Genomic DNA, 22,208 nt, shown 5'->3' on the forward strand with positions numbered 1-22,208 from the left:
TTAGCTTAAAACTTCTTCACTTTTGCAGTTCCCAGGAGCCACTGCTTTGGTAAAGATCCCTGGCGTTCTTACTTGCTGCAAGTAATAAATCCTTCCTTCTCCTATTCTTTGGCTTGGGTGTACCTGTTGGCTTGACACCCACCAAGAGGTGAACCCAGTTTGGGGATGACATTAGCTCTGAGGAAGTTGCTCCGAAAAGGTAAGGGAGAAGCCTGTTTATATATTTCTGGAGAAATACATGCAGTTAGGCATACATCTTGGTAAAAGATTTACTGCTAATCATAAAGGAAAAAAAAATGTCTCAAGTTAATCTTTTTAAGGCTTATCTCTGTATGGGAAGATGCTAGAATCCAGTGTCACTAAAATTCTCCCTGAGATATACATCTAACGACCTGTGAGCCCTGCCTGCCTATTCACTTGCATTCTAAGCACAGAATGCCTGTTGTTTTCTATTTAAATTCCTCTCAGTGCACTGTCAGCAACTGTAGTGGGTTACAACTTAGAGTGAAGTGAGTGAGTGAAGTCGCTCAGTCGTGTCCGACTCTTTGCGACCCATGTACTGTAGCCCACCAAGCTCCTCCGTCCATGGGATTCTCCAGGCAAGAATACTGGAGTGGGTTGCCATTAACCCCCTGTCAAAACTGGATGGTGAGCAACCCTCTTTGTCTTAATGATCCTAATTTTTCTGCACCCACAGATTCATAAGAGTTCTTTATACACTCTAAGTTTTCATCTTTTTCAGTGAAGTGTTGAGGTATAGTCTCCCAGTCTGCGGATTGTTCTTTGAGGTTTCTGTTTTACTTTAATGTAAAATGTGCTTCAAAAGGAAACCAGAGTCAAGCTCCTTGTAACTTAAGAGTTTAATTCTCATTTAAGAAAAAAAATTGAGATTTTTGTATTACATTCTAGAAAGGGATTAATAAAAACATCTCTGAAGTTTGGTTTATACTCTTTCAAAAGGAAGTGCATCTTGAGCTGTATGGGGGAAATATTTTATTTGTCCTTAGGAACAAACCACACATCCTATCAGGCAATACCAGGACTCAAGCTAATATTTAATTTTATCTTCTGATACCAGGGACTTTATCTCAAACTGTTCAGAATTCAAAGGGGGTATATAAAACCTATGAATAGTCATCATCTTCAAACCCTAAATATCTGGCTGGTTTAGAAGAAAGCCTATTATAAAGATGATGATTTCTACTGTATTTCATCCAATCTAAGGCACCTTTGGGCTTCCCTGGTGGCTCAGAGGATAAAGCGTCTGCCTGCAATGCAGGAGACCCAGGTTCAATCCCTGGGTTGGGAAGATCCCCTGGAGAAGGAAATGGCAACCCACTCCTGTATTCTTGCCTGGAGAATCCCATAGACAGAGGAGCCTGGTGGGCTGCAGTCCATGGGGTCGCAAAGAGTTGGACACAACTGAGCGACTTGACTTTCACTTTCACGTAAGGTACCTTTGGTTGTATGATACACTAATATTTTGTGTACCCATTTCTCCATTTAAATATGTCAAGCAATCAACTGTGTGCTGCATTTTCACTTAAGCGTTGTTAATACACGGGACAATTTTTCCATCTTCGGATCAATGAAAACAAAAGTTTTACTCAAGAAAGATTGAGAAATTTCCAGGCCCACTTATTAATAAAGAATACAGTGGGGCATGGTAGAGGTGGCAAGATATTAAGTCATAAGATTCTTTTACTAAAATAATGAACCATGTAGTTCAGTTACAATTCATGTAGCATTATGATGATACAAAGACACAGTGCAGATATTCTGTGGTAAAATTTTATGACATTTAAGCACATGAACTAGGGAGTCACAATCATTAATGCTCACACACACAATTCCCAAATACAAAAATCATGTTATTATTAAAATAGGTACAGAACACATATATTTTCACATGGTTCTGCTATAATTTTTGCTTTGTTTTCTAACTACTGTCTTTATTTACATATTTAATAATTTCTATAATGCTGTGTATTATGTCAAAATTACAGGAAATGAATTCCCTCATAAATGATACCATGAAAGCATGACTTTCCCCCTAAATGTCAATTCTCTGTAGCTGAATTTCATACCAACAACATCCCCACCATTAATACATACACAGAAGTTCCTATTTGTTCCCTCTAGCCTACATTCAATTGACATTTATCGGGAAAGGTATTTCCTCCTGTCTGGCATTCTATGTAGTACCATTGTCTGATAAAAGTAATGTGGTATGAATCTGGAAAGTGTCCAAATCTGCTTCATTCTTAAGGTTTCACTCCTACATAAACTCTGGAGTGTAATGAGCTATTTCCTTTCAGTGACAACTTTTGGATATTAACTTTCTTCATGACTATTCTTGATGAGTTTTATGATGTAAAATGAGGCTAAATTTGTGGGAGAAAGTTTTCCAGCACTCACTGCATCTGTAATGTTTCTCACCTGTGTGAGTTCTTTGAGGTATAATAAGATGTGACATCTGGGCAGAAGATTTGACACTCATGGCATTCGAGGGGTTTTTCTCCCGTATGTGTTTTCTGATGTAAAACAAGGCTAAACTTCATAGGGAAATTTTTCCCACATTCACCGCATCCATAGGGTTTCTCTCCTGTATGGATTCTCTGATGAATGATGAGGCTAAACTTGTGGGAGAGTTTTCCCACATTTGTGGCATTGATAAGGCTTCTCTTCAGAGTGAATTCTCTGATGAATAAGGAAATACGACTTTCAGCTGAAGGCTTTGTGGCATTCACTGCATTTGTAGGGTTTTTCTCCTGTGTGAGACCTCCGCTAAATAGTGAGATGTGACTTTTAGGTGGAAGCTTTCTGACACTGATGGCATTCGTAGGGTTTCTCACCTGTGTGAGTTCTTTGGTGTAGGATGAGACTAAACATTGATGGAGAATGTTTTTCCACATTCATTGCATCCATAGGGCTTCTCTCCTGCATGAGTTCTCCAGTGAGTGTTGAGGAGTGACTTTACACTGAAGCCTTTTCCACATTCACTGCAATTATAAGGTTTCTCTCCTGTGTGAGTTCTCTGATGTCTGATGAGCTCAGATCTCTGGATGAAGGCTTTCCCACAATCACTGCATCCATAAGGTTTTCCCCCTGTATGTGTTTTTTGATGTAAAATGAGGCTAAACTTAAGGGGAAATGTCTTTCCGCATTCATGGCAACCACAGGGGTTCTCTCCCGTGTGAGATCTCTGATGAATAATGAGCTGTACTTACTGCCGAAGCTTTTCTGACATTCATGACATCTGTAGGACTTCTCCCCTGTATGTGTTCTTCGATGTAATGTGACTTGTGACTCATCACTGAAGCCTTTCTGACACATGCAGCACTCAAACCATTTCTCTCCTGTGTGGGTTCTCTGGTGTAAAATGAGATGGGACTTCTGGCTGAAGGCTTTCTGACACCTACTGCACCCGTAGGGTTTCTCTCCGGTGTGTGTTCTCTGATGCTTAATGAGGTCTGACTTCTGGGAAAAGGCTTTCCCACAGTCAGTGCAGCTGTAGTGTCTCTCTGCCATTTGAGTTTTCCAGTGTTTAATAAGCTGTGACTTACGGCTGAAAGGTTTAATGTGTTCCCTATATTCGTCGTATTTTTGTCTATTAAGAATTTTCTCATGCTTAGTATGAAGAAATAACTTGTCACATTGATTAAATTCCACTTCATTTCTTGTGTAGCTTTTATTCTGAGTAATACATTCTAGATTAGGCTTCAAGTATTTCCCAAGTATGTCAGGTGTATGAGATATTTGTGCTAAAGAAACTTCAAGGTTTAAGCTCAGAGAAGATACTTTTCCAAATGCATTATCTCTGTGGTGACTCTCCATAGTTTCCAGGTTGCCATGGTTTACTTCGTGCCAGTCTCTGTAATTATCAACTTGCCAGATGTCTTCTAGAAACAGACCAATGAATCCACAATGACCATGTAACAGAAGGAAGAGGATCTCAGCAAAGGCCAAAGAGAAAAGAGGAAGGGAGACTGTGAGTATAAACCTAAAGTCTGTGACATTTATAAGTAAAAGGAGATTTAAAGATGGGAAAAGAAAAAAGGAATAAACTACAAGTGTCTTCCCAGGTAACGACAGTGGTAAAGAACTCGCCTGCCAATGCAGGAGATGCAGGTTCAATCCTTGGGTCCAAGAGATCCCCTGGAGAAGGGCACGGCAACCAACTTCAGTATTCTTGCCTGGAGAATCCCATGGACAGAGGGGCCTGGCAGGCTACAGTCTGTGGGGTCACAAAGAGTCGGGCACGACGTAAGCAACTTAGCATGCACGCACAAGAAGCATGAGAGATACACAATGAGAAGAATGGAGAATTTATGTATGCTTGAATATATAAGAAAAGAGAGCTATTAATATAAACATGGATTAAGGAGATGGAGACAAGGAGAAGGCAAGTACACTGAGGATAACAGAGAGAAAGATTAATTAGGAGAGCAAGTTCCAAGATGGACTGGAGAGGGATCTGATCAGAATATCTAAAATAAAGAAATGTGTGTGTGTGTGTGTTTTTTAAACCAGGCAAAAGAGACCTAATACAGGTTTCCCAGGTGTCTTCCCACCTGGCAAGTTGATAATTACAGGTGGTTTCTCAGTGGTGAAGAATCTACCTGCCAGTGCAGGAGACCTAACATGGAGAGATTAAAATGTGAAGTCACAGCACTTTCACTGCCAAGGGCCCGAGTTGGATCCCTGGTGGTCAGGGAACTAAGATTCCACAAGCCATGCTGCATGGCCGAGAAAAGGAGTCAGTGTTCACGTTAGGTGGGAACTCAGGTCAGCTGTTCTGAGTCATATTGAGAGCTTAAAAATTTCAAGAAGATTTCTCCAGATATTTTTGAGGTGCCTCCCTCTTTCTGGCCAGCAAAGACTGATACTTCCCTTTATCCCATGGCGCTGGTTTTTCATTCACCAGAATGAGTCTGACTCTGGATTTTTTCCTGTTATCCATGGTGCTTGTTGCAACTGGTAGAATGCATGTGCTTTGGTAACATCATACCCTACTCAAGGGGAATTACAGAGGACCCACAGACTCAAATACAAGTCCTCTGTAGAATAAGGTTATATTTAAGGGGTTGAACAAATTCCAACTTGGCCAAGTAAAGGACTTTTGCTTTGGGAGTGGGAGAAGAAAACTAAGAGGCCAGAAGGTACTAAAATCTATGACGTATGAAACTCAAGTCTAGAAAAGTAAGGCAGTTGTAAGACTCCACCCCTTCCATCCCTGAGAAAGAAAAGGCAGTCCACTGCCTACAGTACCCAGAATGCTCTTCTTACCCACTGATACTAAGTTGATAAAATTTTCCAGCATCACATCTTGTTATAAGTTCTTCTGAAGGGGGTCCAGTAGCTGCTACTCCTCCCAGTTGAAAACCACAGCCACATCCTTGAATGACACCGAGCCCTGTAATAGAACATTCCTATTCATTCTAAAGGAATTATCATTGATTACTACTATGAAGATAAATAGGAATGTCTCAGAAGTTTTCCTGTAAGTTTTCCCATGATGAGCTATTCGACTGCTTTCTGTGTAATAAGTTTTGCATTTTACTTTGTAGGAAAAGCCAATTTTTTTAAATTTAAAACTGAAGCAACTGAGCACACACCCAAGATGTGTTCTTACAAATCATTGTTGGAAAAAGAAAACAAAATCCACATGATTTCATTGAGAAGTTTCTGCCTGGTGTCTTCTGCCTGTGCTTCTATTCAGTCATTCTGAGACTCACATGTTCATCGATTCACAAAAGAAGAATAGAACAGAGAACACCCTTAAATCTTTAATCTGGAAACCACCTACAGCCTATGTGTATGCACCTATGACAGACAACGTATTAAGTATTCCTTTATAAGGAAGACGTTCTTTGACCCTGAAGGAACACACTAGCTTACAGAGAGAGAAATATAACACATCGCTCTTTTGAGTCCTGTGAGGTCTTCTAGAGAATCACTGAGTTTGAGTCATGGGCCCTCAACTCAAATTCATACAAATACACATTTACATATGTGAGTACTGACACAGGAAGTCAGAAGAACATACATAAAAAGTTTTTGGATTATTTATCTTGCAGGTAAAGAAAAAGGACTGATGGGAGACATATGGGTTTAACTCTATAAACTTCTGGACTATATGAAACTTTGACACTGAGAATATCTTAAGCTTCACTAATATTATCAATGTGATTTATATTAGAGGTCTTGGGCCACACTGTAGCAACTTGACTTCTGGAAGTTGCTTGACTTCTGAAGTTGTCCACGGGCTGGACACCAACGACAGCCATTGATGTAGTCAGCCTTCCCTATGTGACCCACTGCAAATAAAAAGCCTAGACACTAATTAGCAATACCGGAGATGTGTTGTTGGACTTCCCAGGTGGCGCTAGTGGTAAAGAACCAAAGAACGTGCCTGCCAGTGAAGGAGATGTAAGAGATGCGGGTTCGATCCCCAGGTCAGGAAGATCCCCTGGAGGAGGGCACAGCCCACTCCAGTATTCTTGCCTGGCAAATCCCATGGACAGAGGAGTCTGGTGGGCTACAGTCCATAGGGTCCCAAAGAGTTGGATACAACTGAAGCAACTGAGCACACACGAGATGTGTTCTTACAAATCATTGTTGGGAAAAGGAAACAAAATCCATATGACTTCATTGAGACAACAGGAAGCTTCTGCCTGGTGTCTTCTAGACCTGGCCTTACGCACCATTTTCTGTTGCTGATTTTAATCTGTATCCTTTTGTTGTAATAAATCATAACCATGAGAATAAATGCTTTGCTGAGTACTGTTGAGCTCTTATAGCAAATCACTGAAACTGAGGATGGTCTTTGAAACCTGAAAAGATACGTGCCATTGCCATAGGGCCCACTAAATTGTTCATTAGATCTAAAATTATATATATATATATATATATACACCTTCCTGCATTTTTGAAGCATAAAGTAGTACATTGTACATATCTGTAAGCTAGTATATTTGTGTCACCATTTGTAATGTTTAAGAAATTCTCACTCATTATAGAACAAAAGTATTATGTATCCAAAAAAACTGCTGCTGCTGCTGCTAAGTTGCTTCAGTCGTGTCCGACTCTGTGCGACCCCATAGACGGCAGCCCACCAGGCTCCGCTGTCCTTGGGATTCTCCAGGCAAGAACACTGGAGTGAGTTGCCATTTCCTTCTCCAATGCATGAAGGTGAAAAGTGAAAGTGAAGTTGCTCAGTCGTGTCCGACTCTTATCGACCCCATGGACTGCAGTCTACCCGGCTGATACTTAATTTTTTTTTTTTTTTCAAAATTTGTAATGTGTTGCTCCTACATAAGCTCTCTGGAAACAATCATAACTAATGGGACACATGTAAACACTTGAAGATCCATCCTAGAATTCAGTGTCACACAAAAACTGTGTGGACAGAATATTTATACCCACTGAATCCTTTAGGATTATGTTTATCACCAGATTTTGGGGTGACTAACAAGGCAACAATAGATAAGTGGAAAAACAGGGGATACCAGAGACAAGTTTCTACTCTTTTTTTATTTTGGCACACTGTGAGGCATGGTGGGATGTTAGTTTACTAACCAGGGATCAAACCCACGCCCCCTGCAGTGGAAGGACAGTCTTAACCACTGGACTGCCAGGACTGGCACACAGGACTCCCATGTGCTCAATTTTACTAAACATTTAGAGCCTCACAGGCTATAATCTATGTTCTAACTTCAAACAATTTATATAAACATATGATTTATAAATTCTTATTTATAAATTTTATAAATTTATTAGTAAAATTTATAAATTATAAAAATAATAAATTTTATAAATGTATAAAGCTTACTGTGAAGTTGATCTTTTGTCTCAGTACTTTTTTCTGAATTCAGACATTCATCTTTCCATGCTGTGTCTGGTATAGAGTAACCTTCATAAATACTGAATAAACATTTTATCTTAATATATGTATTATTTAACCTCCTAAAATCCACTAGAAAGCTGAAAGGAAAATAAATGTGCAGAATACTACTCACTTGGGATGCAGGCATTTTCTGGAGCCCTAGGTTCAGCCAGCACCTCTTGTATCTGCTCTGTTGTTGGTTCTGCCTGCCTCCCTGCAGCTCCAGTACAAAGTCTCTGGTGAAGGACGCCAGGCTGCTCTGGCACCTTCAGTTCCTTCCCTCACTGGAACTGTTTCATCCCAGGAAGCCTGGGGATTACGGAAATTCACTCCTGTGACAAACTCTAACTGGGAGCACAATATTTTTCTGAGTTGTAAGAGTTTTTATTTGTATGTGGTGGTAGGTTAACATGATAGTTTAAGGAGGAAAAAAGTACCATATACTACATGATGGTCTATTTTACAAGAAAGAAACACAAGCAACAAAGCTCTCTTCATTAAATTATGTAATTGTGCTAAAACTGTATTGAAAACTAAATCTACATTTAGAGAAGGGTCACTATAAAGAAATTTTTTTTTAAACTAAATTTTTAAAAGGTTAAAATTCAGAGAAACAGTATATATATGTGTGTGTGCTAAGTTGCTTCAGTTCAGTTCAGTCGCTCAGTTGTGTCTGACTCTTTGCGACCCCATGAATCGCAGCACGCCAGGCCTCCCTGTCCATCACCAGCTGCTGGAGTTCACTCAGATTGACGTCTATCGAGTCAGTGATGCCATCCAGCCATCTCATCCTCTGTCGTCCCCTTCTCCTCCTGCCCCCAATCCCTCCCAGCATCACAGTCTTTTCCAATGAGTCAACTCTTCGCATGAGGTGGCCAGAGTACTGGAGTTTCAGCTTCAGCATCATTCCTTCCAAAGAAATCCCAGGACTGATCAGCTTTAGAATGGACTGGTTGGATCTCCTTGCAGTCCAAGGGACTCTCAAGAGTCTTCTCCAACACCACAGTTCAAAAGCATCAATTCTTCGGCGCTCAGCCTTCTTCACAGTCCAACTCTCATATCCATACATGACTACTGGAAAACCATAGCCTGGACTAGACAGATGGACCTTAGTCGGCCAAGTAATGTCTCTGCTTTTGAATATGCTATCTAGGTTGGTCATAACTTTTCTTCCAAGGAGTGTCTTTTAATTTCATGGATGCAGTCACCATCTGCAGTGATTTTGGAGCCCCCCAAAATAAAGTCTGACACTGTTTCCCCATCTATTTTCCATGAAGTGATGGGACCAGATGCGATGATCTTCGTTTTCTGAATGTTGAGATTTAAGCCAACTTTTTCGCTTTCCTCTTTCACTTTCATCAAGAGGCTTTTGAGTTCCTCTTCACTTTCTGCCATAAGGATGGTGTCATCTGCATATCTGAGGTTATTGATATTTCTCCCAGCAATCTTCATTCCAGCTTGTGTTTCTTCCAGTCTAGTGTTTCTCATGATGTACTGTGCATATAAGTTAAAGAAGCAGGGTGACAATATATAGCCTTGATGTACTCCTTTTCCTATTTGGAACCAGTCTGTTGTTCCAAGTCCAGTTCTAACTGTTGCTTCCTGACCTGCATACAGATTTCTCCAGAGGCAGGTCAGGTGGTCTGTATTCCCATCTCTTTCAGAATTTTCCACAGTTTATTGTGATCCACACAGTCAAAGGCTTTGGCATAGTCAATAAAGCAGAAATATATGTTTTTCTGGAACTCTCTTGCTTTTTCCATGATTCAGCAGATGTTGGCAATTTAATCTCTGGTTCCTCTGCCTTTTCTAAAACCAGCTTGAACATCAGGAAGTTCATGGTTCACATATTGCTGAAGCCTGGCTTCAGTCATGTCCAATTCGTTGTGACCCTATGGACTGTAGCCTGTCAGGCTCCTCTGTCTATGGGATTCTCTAGTCGAGAATACTGGAGTGGGTTGCCATGCCCTCCTTCAGGGGATCTTCCTGGCCCAGATCAAACCCAAGTCTCCTATGTCTCCTGCATTGGAAGGTGAATTCTTTATCACTAGAGCCATCTGGGAAGCATGTGTGCATGTAAGTGTGTGTGTGTATACTGGAATAGTGCTTGCTAACCTCTCTTGGGTACTTACTATGTGCTAGGTATTCTAAGTATCTGAATAGGTAGTACTGGTAGTTTTTTAACCAAATGGGAAAAGCAGCATAGGTTTAGAAATGCCCAAGTTCACAGAGTAAGTGGCAGAATATGAATAAAAACCTAGGTCTGCCCAAATCTGAAGTCCATATTCTTTTCTCTGAGTTAAATTTATCTGCAGGTGTTCTGACTGCTCACCTGGAAAACCTAAAAGGATCAGTTCAAACACATTAGTAATAAAAGGAGTTCAGTAAGGCTATGCTGCTGCTGCTAACTCATTTCAGTCTTGTCTGACTCTGTGTGATCCCACAGACGGCAGCCCATCAGTTTCCCCTGTCCCTGGGATTCTCCAGGCAAGAACACTGGAGTGGGTTGCCATTTCCTTCTCCAATGCATGAAAGTGAAAAGTGAAAGGGAAGTCGCTCAGTCATGTCCGACTCTTAGCGACCCCATGGACTGCAGCCTACCAGGCTCCTCCGTCCATGGGATTTGCCAGGCAAGAGTACTGGAGTGGGGTGCCATTGCCTTCTCCTCAGTAAGGCTATCGAAGAGAAAAAAGTTGATTACTTTTATACCTATAAAATAAAAATAACTGAAGTTTCAAAAGAAAGAGAAGCTGTTTGAAATGGCAGCAAACATAGATAAGATCTAGGCATAAACTTAACAAGCAGTGTCCAGACCTATGTGAATATTTCAAAGTCACGTCTATCCAAATTAGTGCAAAGAATATAAGGAGATTCACATTGTAGAATACTACGCAGCTATCAATAAGACTTTGTACCAAAAGTCAGTTATCTGGAACAATTTTACCATATAAGGTTAATTTTCTTTTTTTGAAGGTTTTGAAGTTTCTTTGAAAATGCAAATTATAAGCTATTTATGCACTGTTATCACATTTTTGTAATAGATAGTTTCATACCCCAATTTCATAGTTCTTGACTTCTAACAAATTATTATTCGTTTATCCAGACTCAAATACATAGATCCCCATGACTCTCAGTGACCACTGGGGACTCAAAGACAAGAAACAGTTGCCCCAAGCATTAACCTCCCTACAAGACCACCCAGAAGGATATTCTAAACACTGAACCCCTCACTAAGTACATCCCAAATATTCACCCAGGCCAAGAACATCAAAAACGCTGAACTGCCAACCAAGGATGTCTGAATCACGAACCTGCCATTCTGGACACTTCCATTAGAGAACCTCCCAAAAGACGTCTCAATCACTGACTTATACCCAAAGATTCCCCAGTCACTGACCTTCATGCAGGAAAGCTCCAATCGCTGACATCCCTCTAAGGCTGTCCTAAGAACTGATCTTCCTCCAGAAGACATTTTCAGGCTCTGACACACTCTCAAACCCCAATTTCTGACTTCCTCTAACACCTCATGTCATTCACCCCCAATCAATAACATTCCCCCGAAGGATGCCCCAAATCTCTGACCTATCCCCTAAGTGCATCCCAATCGCTGACTACCCCGCTAAACCATGCCAAACACTGGTTTGCCTCCAAGACCGCAAAGTCACTGACCTCTCCCATAAATGCTAACCCCAAGCCACCCCAAATCTGTCTCCACGCTACTGCGATACCCTGACCCCCAGGGCTGCCTTATTTCTGACCATTCTGTTCCCTCATTAACGGAATGCATCCCCTCCCCAACAAGGGCTTGCTTCTCCTAAAGACTCCCCATAGGCCTTCCTTACCTCAAAGCTCATATCTCCACAAAACTCAAACTGATTCTGCTCCCAGAAAGCGAAACTGAGACTCCTTAGTAGATTCTTCACGCACCGCTGCCTGGGTAGCAATAGGCACAGTCCATCACTTTCTTCAGCGTCACAAGCCCGGCTGTTCCACCTCGCAGGTCAAGTTTATTCTCTATAGCACCAGAGTCTGCAGGCTGACAACCGTTACCCCGGGGCGTCCTTCCACCAACGAAAATTCCATTTAGTTTTCGCGTCTTTTAAACAGAGACACTATGACAAGAGTATGGCGGCACCCTATTAGCTGATATCTAGGGGGCCCGCCATTTTAGAAGCCAGCCGTACAACCAATTTCCCTGCCCTACAAAACTTGTTTTGTAGCGATTGTTACGCCAATCGCTAGCGTTGCAAAGGGGAATTAGCATGCTCTAGTCTATCTCGGCGGAATACTGATGTCCTCCTAGTAAGGCGCACTAAACTCAAACATGTACGCCTTCGCTTTGCCGCTGCTACGTGCGAGGTACAAAACTTCACAGTGGGCGCAGCCATATTTAAAAAGGTGCGCATGTCCGAACCTCAAAAGGCGTTCTCCTTTAGGGAGTTGAGAGCAGGCGGAGAAGGCAATGGCCCGCCACTCCAGTACTCTTGCCCGGAAAATCCCATGGATGGAGGAGCCTGGTGGGCTACAGTCCATGGGGTCGCGAGGAGTTGGACACGACTGAGCGACTTCCCTTTCACTTTTCACTTTCATGCACTGGAGAAGGAAATGACAATCCACTCCAGTGTTCTTGCCTGGAGAATCCTAGGGACGGGGAAGCCTGGTGGGCTGCCGTCTATGGGGTCGCACAGAGTCGGACACGACTGAAGCGACTTAGCAGCAGCAGCAGCAGCAGCAGCAGCAGCAGCAGCAGCAGCAGCGGCGATTTCAGGGAACGGTACAGGGTTTGCAGAAGCCAAGGTGGTAGAGGAAGGCAGCATGCCTTTCTGCGGACACACAGGAAACACATTTAGTTGAAGGAAAAGGTCTTCAGTCAAAGTTGGGGGTGGAAGTTTGATGACATCCCTAGGGTGAAAGGTGAGAGGGTTGCTGGCAGGGTTGAGCTAGCTTGGAGGGGTTTTGTTCTGACTAAGATGAAAGGTAGTGAATTGGGGAGGAATAGAAGATCAGAAAATGTGGGTACAGAATCCGTCTGCCATGCAGAAGATCGCATTCGATCCCTGGGTCAGGAAGATCCCTGGAAAAGGGAACGACTACAGCCACTTCAGCATTCTTGCCTGGAGAATCCCATGGTAGAGGAGCAAGAGTGGGGCACCACTGAGTGACAAACACACTTTTTTCCAGGCCAGAAATTGTTGGGAGAAGTTTCTGTGCAGGCTTTATCTCAGTTGAAATGTTTTCACATTTGTCTAGTGAAGAATTGTTTAGAATTGGAGTTGTTGAGTCAGAGAGAATGAAAAGTTTGAATTGGATTGATTATTCCAGGTTGTCCAAAACTGTTCTATTAGTTGAGTCCACTTTACTAATCTATCCTCCCTCAAGAACTCCAGCTGAAAAGTAAGAGCTAATTTTTACTAAATGTATGCACATTTTTTTGATTAGGGGTGTATTTCAAACATTACCTAATATTATGAAAGCTGTCAATGGTGGGCAGAAATATTATCCTCATTTTAGATATGGGGAAAAAAGGTCTAATTCTATCAGAGTGCCTGCTTTCTAAATACCTCATCCATCTTTTAGTCTTTGCCTGTTCTAAGGAGTGAAAAAATATTATTTTAACTTTGCTTATTTATTTTAGTTGATAACATTTATTAAGTCTTTTGTTGTATTCTTCGTGTGCTGGAGGTTTTGGGAACCTTGGTCCCCAACCTGGGATTGAACCCCAGTCCCCTTTAGTGGACCACTGGACCACAAGGGAATTCTTTTATTAATTTTATAAATTATTTATTTTCTTATATCATTATTGCTTTTTTGTTTTAGGTTGATTATCTTTTTCTTAATCATATTGTAGATATTTATAACTATCAATTCAGGCTCCATTCTCCCCATCTTTTAGTTAGTTCAGTTCAGTCACTCAGTCATGTCCGACTCTTTGCAACCACATGAACTGCAGCACGCCAGGCTTCCCTCTCCATCACCAATTCCCGCAGCTTATCCAAACTCATGTCCATCGCGTTGGTAATGCCCTCCTCCAGGGGAGATACCCGATGCAGGGATCGAACCCGCGTCTTCTGTGTCTCTTGCATTGCGGCCGGACCTGGGAACTATAAGTAGTATTTATTTATATATGACTATATACTACTATATACTGTATAATACTGTAGTTCAACCACTAGTATACTATGATTACTTTTCCTTTCTTGTACGACTTTTTATTCTGCCCGGAATTATCTTATTTATTCCTTACAAAATTTCTGGACTCTCGTTTTCAGAAAGCCCGGCCCTTGATACTGGCTCAAGCTTAGCCCAGTATCAGGGGCAAAAAATTTCCCCAGACGTTGGATTCCCTGTTCCCATTGGCTTCTGGCTACTCTTCTCCCCTTTTCTGGGCGGAAATCAGTGTAGTTTGCCGAGGAGCGTTTAAGGTGCAAATCACTGCTGGCTCAGCGTGAAGAATCCTCCTGTAATACAGGAGACGCGAGTTCCATTCTTGGGTTGGGAAAATTCTCCGGGAGAACGAAGTGGAAATCCACTCCAGTATTGCCTTAAAAAAAAAAAAAAAAAAAAATCCCATGGACAGAGGAGCCTGTCCGGCTACAATCGGACGCGAAGGAGCAAAGAGGAGCAGAGACGTGAGGGTGGTTTGTTTCTTGTCACTTATGTGCTTGTGCCTGGCTTTCTGTACGGCAATTCCTAAAAGATGGCAGCCTCGGGTACCGTGGCGAGCAGGGCGCAGACATTAGCTCCCTGGAAAAGCCGGAAAAAACAAACAAACAAACAAGCAAACAAAAAAACGGGCGTGCGTTCTCCGCGTTCTCCGTACAAATGCCGCAGCCCCTAGTCGGCCGCCGTAGTCCAGCTGGGGCGCAGTAGTAAAAAGAATTCTCGGAAGTGCGGGTTCGAGGAGGTCGCGGTGGGATTAGGAGAAAATCAGGATAGTGTGTGGATTTCTGCGTGGAATAGGATGAGAGGACTGAGGTGAAGTTCGCGTCCGGGTTGGGTGGAGCCATGCTGTCCGTAGAGGGAGAGGAAGCAAGTGGGAGTTGGTGACTGGGCTATTTATGGTTGGGGTGACGTTGGAGTCAGTTCTGAAAGATTCTGGCGTTTAGTCCAGTCGAGATCAAGGATTGAAAATCCGTAATCGGGGTTTTGTGTCTCTTGGCCGTGCTTGATTGAGGACTGCGGCAGGGAGTGATATTTGTCAATAAAAGTGGTGTCTGGTTTGGATTCGGGGTTTAGTAGGCGTTTAATGACAGGATCGGGGGACTCCTGGTTAGCGAACCTGGGTGTCTAGTGCAGGTTTGGGGATAATCCAGTGTTTGCGGGAGCGGGGGTGGTGTCCAGTTGTGTCAGTCGTTGAGAGGTTTGTGAAAGCTGAAGCTGTTCGGTGGGTGGGTGTTTCAAACGTTACTTTCTCCTTCAGTTCCTCAAGTCCAAGGGCTTCTTTTGTAAAATCGCCTTTGGCTTTTTGTATCTTTTCGTCTCGGACCGGTAGAAATGAGAGCGTTGTCGGAGACCGAGGGCTAAGCACATCTAAAGTGGTAAGGTTTCTACTAAAAACGAGGATTTTGCCTTTTCTGCTCGTTTACTATGTGTGTACATGCACACACTTGTAAATATTTCCTTTCAGAGTTCTAACAAGAGTACAGTAGCATCTCTGTTATCCCAATTCTGTTCTCCAATGATCACGTTTTTTAAAGTTTTCCTGTTTACTCTTTAGTCTTCATTTTTCTATGCTTGATTTTCACAGTTCCAGTAAACTGCCAAAATATTGATATAATTAGCCTCATTATTTAATTTCCTATCATAAATATTCATAATGAATGTATCATACAATTTTTTGTGTGTGTGAAAATTCTTTTTAAAAAATTCCTAACAAAATACCAAGAGACAAACTTAAGCCATTAATGACTGGCATCACTCAATATGTACATTCATTTAGTTGGAATTTAAATGCTTAAATAGTCAGCACTTTTGAGAACAGGTTATGATTCTGGATTTACACAAGAGTGTGGTTCCCTGTCCCTCATCTCCATCTTGATTTTTAACTTTTTTGCCATTGTGAATGGTGTCTTTTTACTTTGGATCTTTTTACTGACTTTTAATTTTCTATTGCATAGAAGAGCAATTATATTGAAAAGATTTGTTTTTTTTTTTTTTTTGCTCACCCTGCTCATTATTACAGGCTTCCCCATCCCCCATGATTTTATTATGAAAATTTTCAAACATATATCAAGGATTACAGAATTAAACATTTGAATTCCTGTGCACCTGTCACCTAGATTTTATCATCATGATTTTTTTGTGTTTCCTTTATTGTATATGTATCCATATATCACTCTTCTATTCATCATCAACCCACCCTTTTACTTTTTGGGGGGTATATTTCACTGTAAGTTGCAGACATTTATGCATTTCCCTCTAAATATTTTAGTAAGCAAATAATTAGAGCTCTGCTCATAGTTTTTTCCTAATAGCTTTTTTTATTCAAACATCATACAGTTTATCTGCTTCAAGTCTACAATTTAGTGATTTTTATTGTAATCACATTTCTTGAACTTGTTTTTATACTTTTACTAAATGAGTTATTGTTGTTTTGTTGCCAAGTCATGTTCGACTCTCTTGCTGCTCCATGGACTGTATCCCACCAGGCTCCTCTGTCCATGGGATTCTCCAGGCAGGAATACTGGAGTGGGTTGCCATTTCTTTCTGCAGGGGATCTTCCCAACCCAGGGATCAAACCCTTGTTTCCTGTGTCTCCTGCTTGGTAGGTGAATTCTTTACTATTGAGCCACCTGGGAAGCCCACTAAATGTGGATATATCCACAAATAATAATCTTGATCTGTACACTTTAATTTTTTCCCCTTGGTTTTCCTTCATTTGTTTCTTTCACACTGTGGAGTAGTTCAGCAGGTCCACGAGCACACATGGTTTCCAGGGCAAAGCTGTCCAGGTCGTCATGTCTGTATGTTCTCTTTCCAGAAACTGGCCTGTGATGCTTCCCCTGCTGTGGGAGCTTCATGTTGTGCTGGTTCTCTTTTCCCATCTCCCGTTTCACAGTCACCCCACTTCCACCTCACAGAAGGAAGAAATACTATCCACACATTTACAGTCTTCTATTTTATTGCTCCAGCATGTAATAGCCTGTGAGTCCCCAAATAAAGGGACAAGTGACCTTGAAATTAGGTCGGTCATGATATCAATGACAAACATCTGGGCCCTGAGGAAATGAACACTCAAAAGTGAATTTACTCTTCACCCCACAGGTCCTGGCTCCCTGATACATCAAGATACAAGATATATCAAGTGACATGAGGAGGTTTCCCTTCCTGGACATCATCACTTGCAGGGACATCATTGCCTTGGCACTAAGATTTCTAACCCGAAATTGAGGAAAGTCCAAAAAGAGACTCAAGACACATCCTAGTCTTTGGCCAGTTCTCAATATATCAGAAGAAAATGATCAAGGACCAGGTAACTTTTTGGCTTGTCTTATTCCTTCCATCATTCTGTAATTGGTTTCTTGGGGGGGGGGGGGGACTGTAAAATGCAATGGAATTCAATAGAAAATAACAAATTGGAAAAGTAGGATTTGTGCAGAAATAAATTTAGATTTAAATTCAGCATCAAGTGAAAGTAGCACCAGAAATATATTGTTAGCAGGATCTACACTGAAGGACTAACGTGGAAAAACGTGTGTGATTGGAGTATCCTATGGATTATATTTGCTGTCAACTTATGTTTAACATTTCTTTTTTTCCTTTATAATTTTATTTATTTTTGGCTGTGCTGGGTCTTCATTGATGTGCAGGCTTTTCTGTAGTTGTGGTGAACAAGGGCTGCTGTCTAATTGCAGTGCGAGAACTTTCTTTGCCGTGGCTTCTGTTGTTGCAGAGCACAGGCTCTCAGGTACAGGATCAGTGGTTGTGCTTAGTTGCTCTGAGGCATGGGGGATCTTCTTAGACCAAGGATCAAACCCATGTCCCGTGCATTGGGAGGTGGATTCTTTACCGCTGAGCCAGCAGGGAAGCCCAGGAGTTCACAGCTACAAGTAGATGATCCTGCCGCATTGAAGACCCGGTGCAGCCTAATAAATAATAATAATAATAAAACCCTGCAGTGATTATGAAGTACATCTAGCAAAAAAGTAAGAGTCCTCTTCACAGGCTTCTTTCCTAATCCCCTGAGTATGTCTGTGCAGATGCTTGTGCATGGATCTCGCTCAGCTCTTAGGCCTTTGGATAGTGCCCTTCTTTGACTGTATTTACAGTTTCATAAACTGAGTTGGGGAATGTGAGATCTCTCTCAATCCTCTCTATTTATTGTTCTGGTTTATATTGTTCTGGTCCATCATTATATGTTTGTGCTGCATTTTGAGTAATTTCTTCAGATCTTACCATTCATTTTATTATCTCTTCAATGTATTTGATATGCTGTGAATCTGACTGGTAATGTAAATATAAATAATGTACATAGGTACGTAAGTATTTGTGTGTTTTTTGAAGGATGCTGTTTATTTTCTTAGTTTGCATAATGTGCTTTCCTAGTCTCTCACTGTTTGGACATGTTTTAGAAAGATGTCTTTATTCTTCCTAACATACCTATCTTGTAATTATAGTGTGTGGTGTTTCTTCACAGTTGATTCTGATAATGGTTACAAAGATTCATGGGAATGTAGGAATGTGTTCCATTCATCCTGGTGTCACTAGAATATACTTAGTGCCTGGTACATATGTACTTGCTTCAAAAAAAGTTACATATGTAGCAAATGGTTCAACTCTATATTGCAAATGTTTCTAGTTTAGCAAAAGGATTTAATGAGGACTTATTATAGAAACTTCTGATTTGTTGAATGATGGTTGACTGAACAGTTACAGAATATTTTGGGAGACAGGTTTGAACATGGTTAGATTTTGCTTCTATGACAATGTAGTTTAAAAAAAAAAATAAAAACACCTCTGTATATAGATGTAGCCTAAATGATAAAAGGGAAGAGAGCAGAACAACCTCCTTCACATGCCTTCCATTATGGTAACCAGAGAAACACTCTAGCAGGACTGTGTTGTTACAGGGATCTCTGACACTGGAGGATGTGGCCGTGGACTTCACGTGGGAGGAGTGGCAGCTCCTGGCCGCTCCTCAGAAGGCCCTGTACCGGGACGTGATGCTGGAGAACTATAGCAACCTGGTGTCTGTGGGTGAGGATGGCTCCTGCGGGTCCCTCGGAGAGTCCCCAGTCAGTGGCCTTTCCTATTTCGGCTTCGGCTTCTGAAAGCTCTGCAGTGTCCATGGTGCCCTGAAGTGGTACCTGAGTCTCAGTTTCTTCTCTGGTCCCAGACTAGAGAGTATGACATGCCCTTTCCTGAGAGATGAGCCTTCTCTTGGCTGAGCTGCACACTGTGTACTTCCTAAAATATAACTCCACGCTGGCAGACCACAACCCAAGTCAAGAGCCTGTCTGTCTCTCATTTCCCATGAACAGGGTATCAAGCCAGCAAGCCAGCTGCTCTCTCCAGATTGGAACGAGGAGAACTGTGGCCCATGGAAGACGAAGTCCACAGTCGAATCTGTCCAGGTGAGTGAGAGCACCAGCACTGGGTTGGCTGCAGGACTTACATTCTCATCATTCAGAGATGCAACAGCCATGAGCGTCTGATAACATGGAAGCTTGGCTTCCATGATACTCTCATAGAAGAGCTCTATATCTTTTAGGTGTGTCGAAGAATGTGTCTCTTCTTGGATTTCATCCTTGTTTATTTCATCTTGGTCTTGATTTTTTTTTTTCCTCTGAAGGTTCTGTTTACAATTCTCAAATCTTGCTCTCCTGCCCCCAGCACTGTGTCACTGATGGTTTCTTCTGCTTCCTTGCTATGAAATTACACCTTCCACGCCTCTCTAAATGTGAAGAGACGCGTTTAATTCTTTTTTAAAAATTTTGGCCACACAATTTTTCAGTCAGAACTTGTTTTAGGGAAATTTTTTAGTTCCCTGGCCAGGGATCAAACCTGGGGCCCCTGCACTGGAAGCATGGAGTCTTAACCACTGCACCACCAAGGAAGTCCCAAGATTTTTAGCACTGTCTTCTGGCAATTGTACCTTCTTGCCCCTTTGGATAATATTTATTTTCAGTCCTAACATTCAGATCATCTTTGATTGGCAGATAGAGTTTCAACATATAAACTGTGGAGGGAGGAAAGATAAACCCTTAAGGCAGTCTCTGGAACCTTCTATTTCTTTCTTCATAGATCTGTGTTGGGAAAGCCTCAGTCTTCTGTGTTTCTCCTCTGTTCTCACACCACTGCTGCACTCACAGCACTTCTGACACCGGATCTGTGTTGGGTTTTCCCCATAATAAGCAGTTCTCTGTGACACCAGCTGTATGTTTGTGTGCTCAGTCGTGTCTGACTCTTTGCAACCCCATGTACTGTAGCCCAGCAGGCTCCTCTGTCCATGGGATTTCCCAGGCAAGGATACTGGAGTGGGTTACTGTTTCCCTCTCCAAGGGATCTTTCCGACCTAGCGATCTAACCTGCGTCTCTTGCATCTCCTGCATTTGTAGGTGGATTCTTTACCACTAGCGCCCCCTGGGAAGCCTGACACAAGCAGTTTAACTCAGTTCTGACTCTGTCTTCCTGGAGAAAGCATCAGATCCCACAGGTTAAGGGCTCCATCACACCAGACACCCCCCCTCAACTCCACTTCCAAACACAGGTCCAGGTTGTATCCTGTGCTTTTGACTCACTTGCTCTAGATTGGGGCTTCCCAAGACTCCCTCCTCCCTCAGGTTCAATTCATTTGTTAGAGCAGCTCACAAAACTCAGAGAACCATTGCACATATTAGATCACCAGTTTGCTGTGAAAGGATCTAAGTCAGAAAGAGCCAGATGAAGAAGGTGCCCAGGGCAGGGTGTGGGGAAGGGGCTTAGGGACTTCCACAACGTGTCTGGGCATAATGCTCTCCCATCACCACCATGTGTTCAGGCACCCAGAAGCCCTCTAAATCCTGTAATTTTGTTATTTTTATGGAGACTTCATCCCCCTAGGCATGATTGATCATTGACTTTGTCTCCAGCCCTTCTCCCCTCTCTGGAGAATGGAGGTGGAGGTGAGACTGAAAATTGGATCAGATCCAAGCATCTGATCAAGCTTTGATCTTTCTGGTGATCAGCCCTACCCAGCATCCCCCACCCCAAAATATAGGGGAAATAGAGCTTACAAAATGACATAAATGAGAAAGCAATAGCCTGCTATATAGAAGGCATAGCTGGGATTTGAGTAAAGATGATGGAGAGCAAAGAATGAAGGTGTGAAGTTGGAAACATGCTAGGTCTTGAGGGAACTGTTGAAAGATTAGCCTGAAGCCCCTTGAAGGCCGGTTTTAGGAGGTAGTTGTACAGGAACAAGTGGAATGTGTACAATAAATAAATAAAGTAGATGTTGGTCATATAACTTTAATTTCCAGGCTAACTGTTCTGGTCTTTGTTAGTAGAGTTGCCCCTGAATAACACAGGTTTGAATGGGTCCACTTATATGTGGAATTTTTTTCCATAAATACATAATGGAGTGCTATGCTATCTGAGGTTGCTTGAATCCTTGACTATGGAGGGGTGTCTATAAATTTTATCTTTATAAAGTTAAATTGGATCTTGACTTCGAGGAGGGTCTGTACCCCTAACCCTGTGTCGTTCAAGGGTCAGCTGTAATTGAGGTATAGTGGTGGCGTTGTGAGTTTGGTTTATATTATCCTTGGATATGTAGTCTTACTTTTTAATTGGGTGGCAGTAGTGTGAGCTGTAGTTAAGTACATCCAATAGTTCTGAGACAAATGGCAGGTGAACTGTCAAGAGTCCTGAGATCAGTCCAGTGATCCTTTAGGATTTCTTAAATGATGGAAACCAGGATGAATATGTAAGCTGTTGAAAGAAAATGCTGTTAGTGGCAAGAGGTAGGCTTAGGGATTGTTACAATGAAATGGGGACAATTTGGATATTACATGTGTACATGTACAAAGGGCAAAAGAAAAAGGTGCCAGTTCCCTAGTATGAAATTGTGATATAAGATACATATATATCTTGGTCTTTGACTTTGGTTTAGCACGCCTAAAACCCTTGTAGTTTCCTGAGTACAGGACTGCTTATTTCCTTTATCAGTATTGGTATAGTCAATGTTGAATGCTCCTCACTGGGCTTCCCCCCCCCCCCCCCTGGGCTTTTTAAAACTCAAAGTTGTGAGACTTTCCTGTTGGTCCAGTGGCTGGGTCTCTGAGCTCCCGATGCAGGAGGCCTGGGTTTGATCCCTGGTCAGGAAACTAGATCCCACATG

General features: G+C 42.0%; 2 protein-coding genes, 1 non-coding gene and 1 pseudogene across 18 annotated transcripts in view; 3 read left to right on the forward strand and 1 right to left on the reverse strand.

Annotated features, from left to right (window-relative positions):
* LOC101114548 (zinc finger protein 613) overlaps window positions 1-22,208 on the forward strand; it is a 38,926-nt gene that overhangs the window by 12,612 nt on the left and 4,106 nt on the right. For 3 of the 15 annotated variants that reach the window (XM_060398806.1, XM_060398802.1, XM_060398798.1), the window contains 4 exons: window positions 29-199; window positions 17,153-17,360; window positions 18,958-19,084; window positions 19,369-19,461. In XM_060398806.1, coding sequence (XP_060254789.1) covers window positions 17,346-17,360; window positions 18,958-19,084; window positions 19,369-19,461 — 235 coding nt within the window. In that variant the 5' untranslated portion in view covers window positions 29-199; window positions 17,153-17,345. Of the gene's footprint in view, window positions 1-28; window positions 12,803-14,735; window positions 14,864-15,308; window positions 15,427-16,492; window positions 16,653-17,152; window positions 17,361-18,957; window positions 19,085-19,368; window positions 19,462-22,208 lie in introns of those variants that run through there. The other 12 variants (XM_060398807.1, XM_060398804.1, XM_027977472.3 and 9 more) reach the window with 9 other exon arrangements.
* Window positions 1,238-1,309, forward strand: TRNAC-GCA (transfer RNA cysteine (anticodon GCA)). The gene has a single exon. It is a non-coding gene; the product is annotated as a tRNA-Cys (tRNA).
* On the reverse strand, window positions 1,778-12,004 carry LOC101103588 (zinc finger protein 432-like; annotated as a pseudogene).
* Window positions 19,368-22,208, forward strand: part of LOC101103836 (zinc finger protein 432) — a 51,399-nt gene continuing 48,558 nt past the window's right edge. Inside the window, exon 1 of one of the 2 annotated variants that reach the window (XM_042231013.2) lies at window positions 19,368-19,461. The gene's annotated coding sequence lies outside the window, so the exon portion shown is untranslated. The remainder of the gene's footprint in view (window positions 19,462-22,208) is intronic. The other variant, XM_042231015.2, reaches the window with a different exon arrangement.

This window comes from Ovis aries, chromosome 14, assembly GCF_016772045.2.
Source record: "Ovis aries strain OAR_USU_Benz2616 breed Rambouillet chromosome 14, ARS-UI_Ramb_v3.0, whole genome shotgun sequence".
In the NCBI taxonomy this organism is placed as follows: Eukaryota; Metazoa; Chordata; class Mammalia; order Artiodactyla; family Bovidae; genus Ovis; species Ovis aries.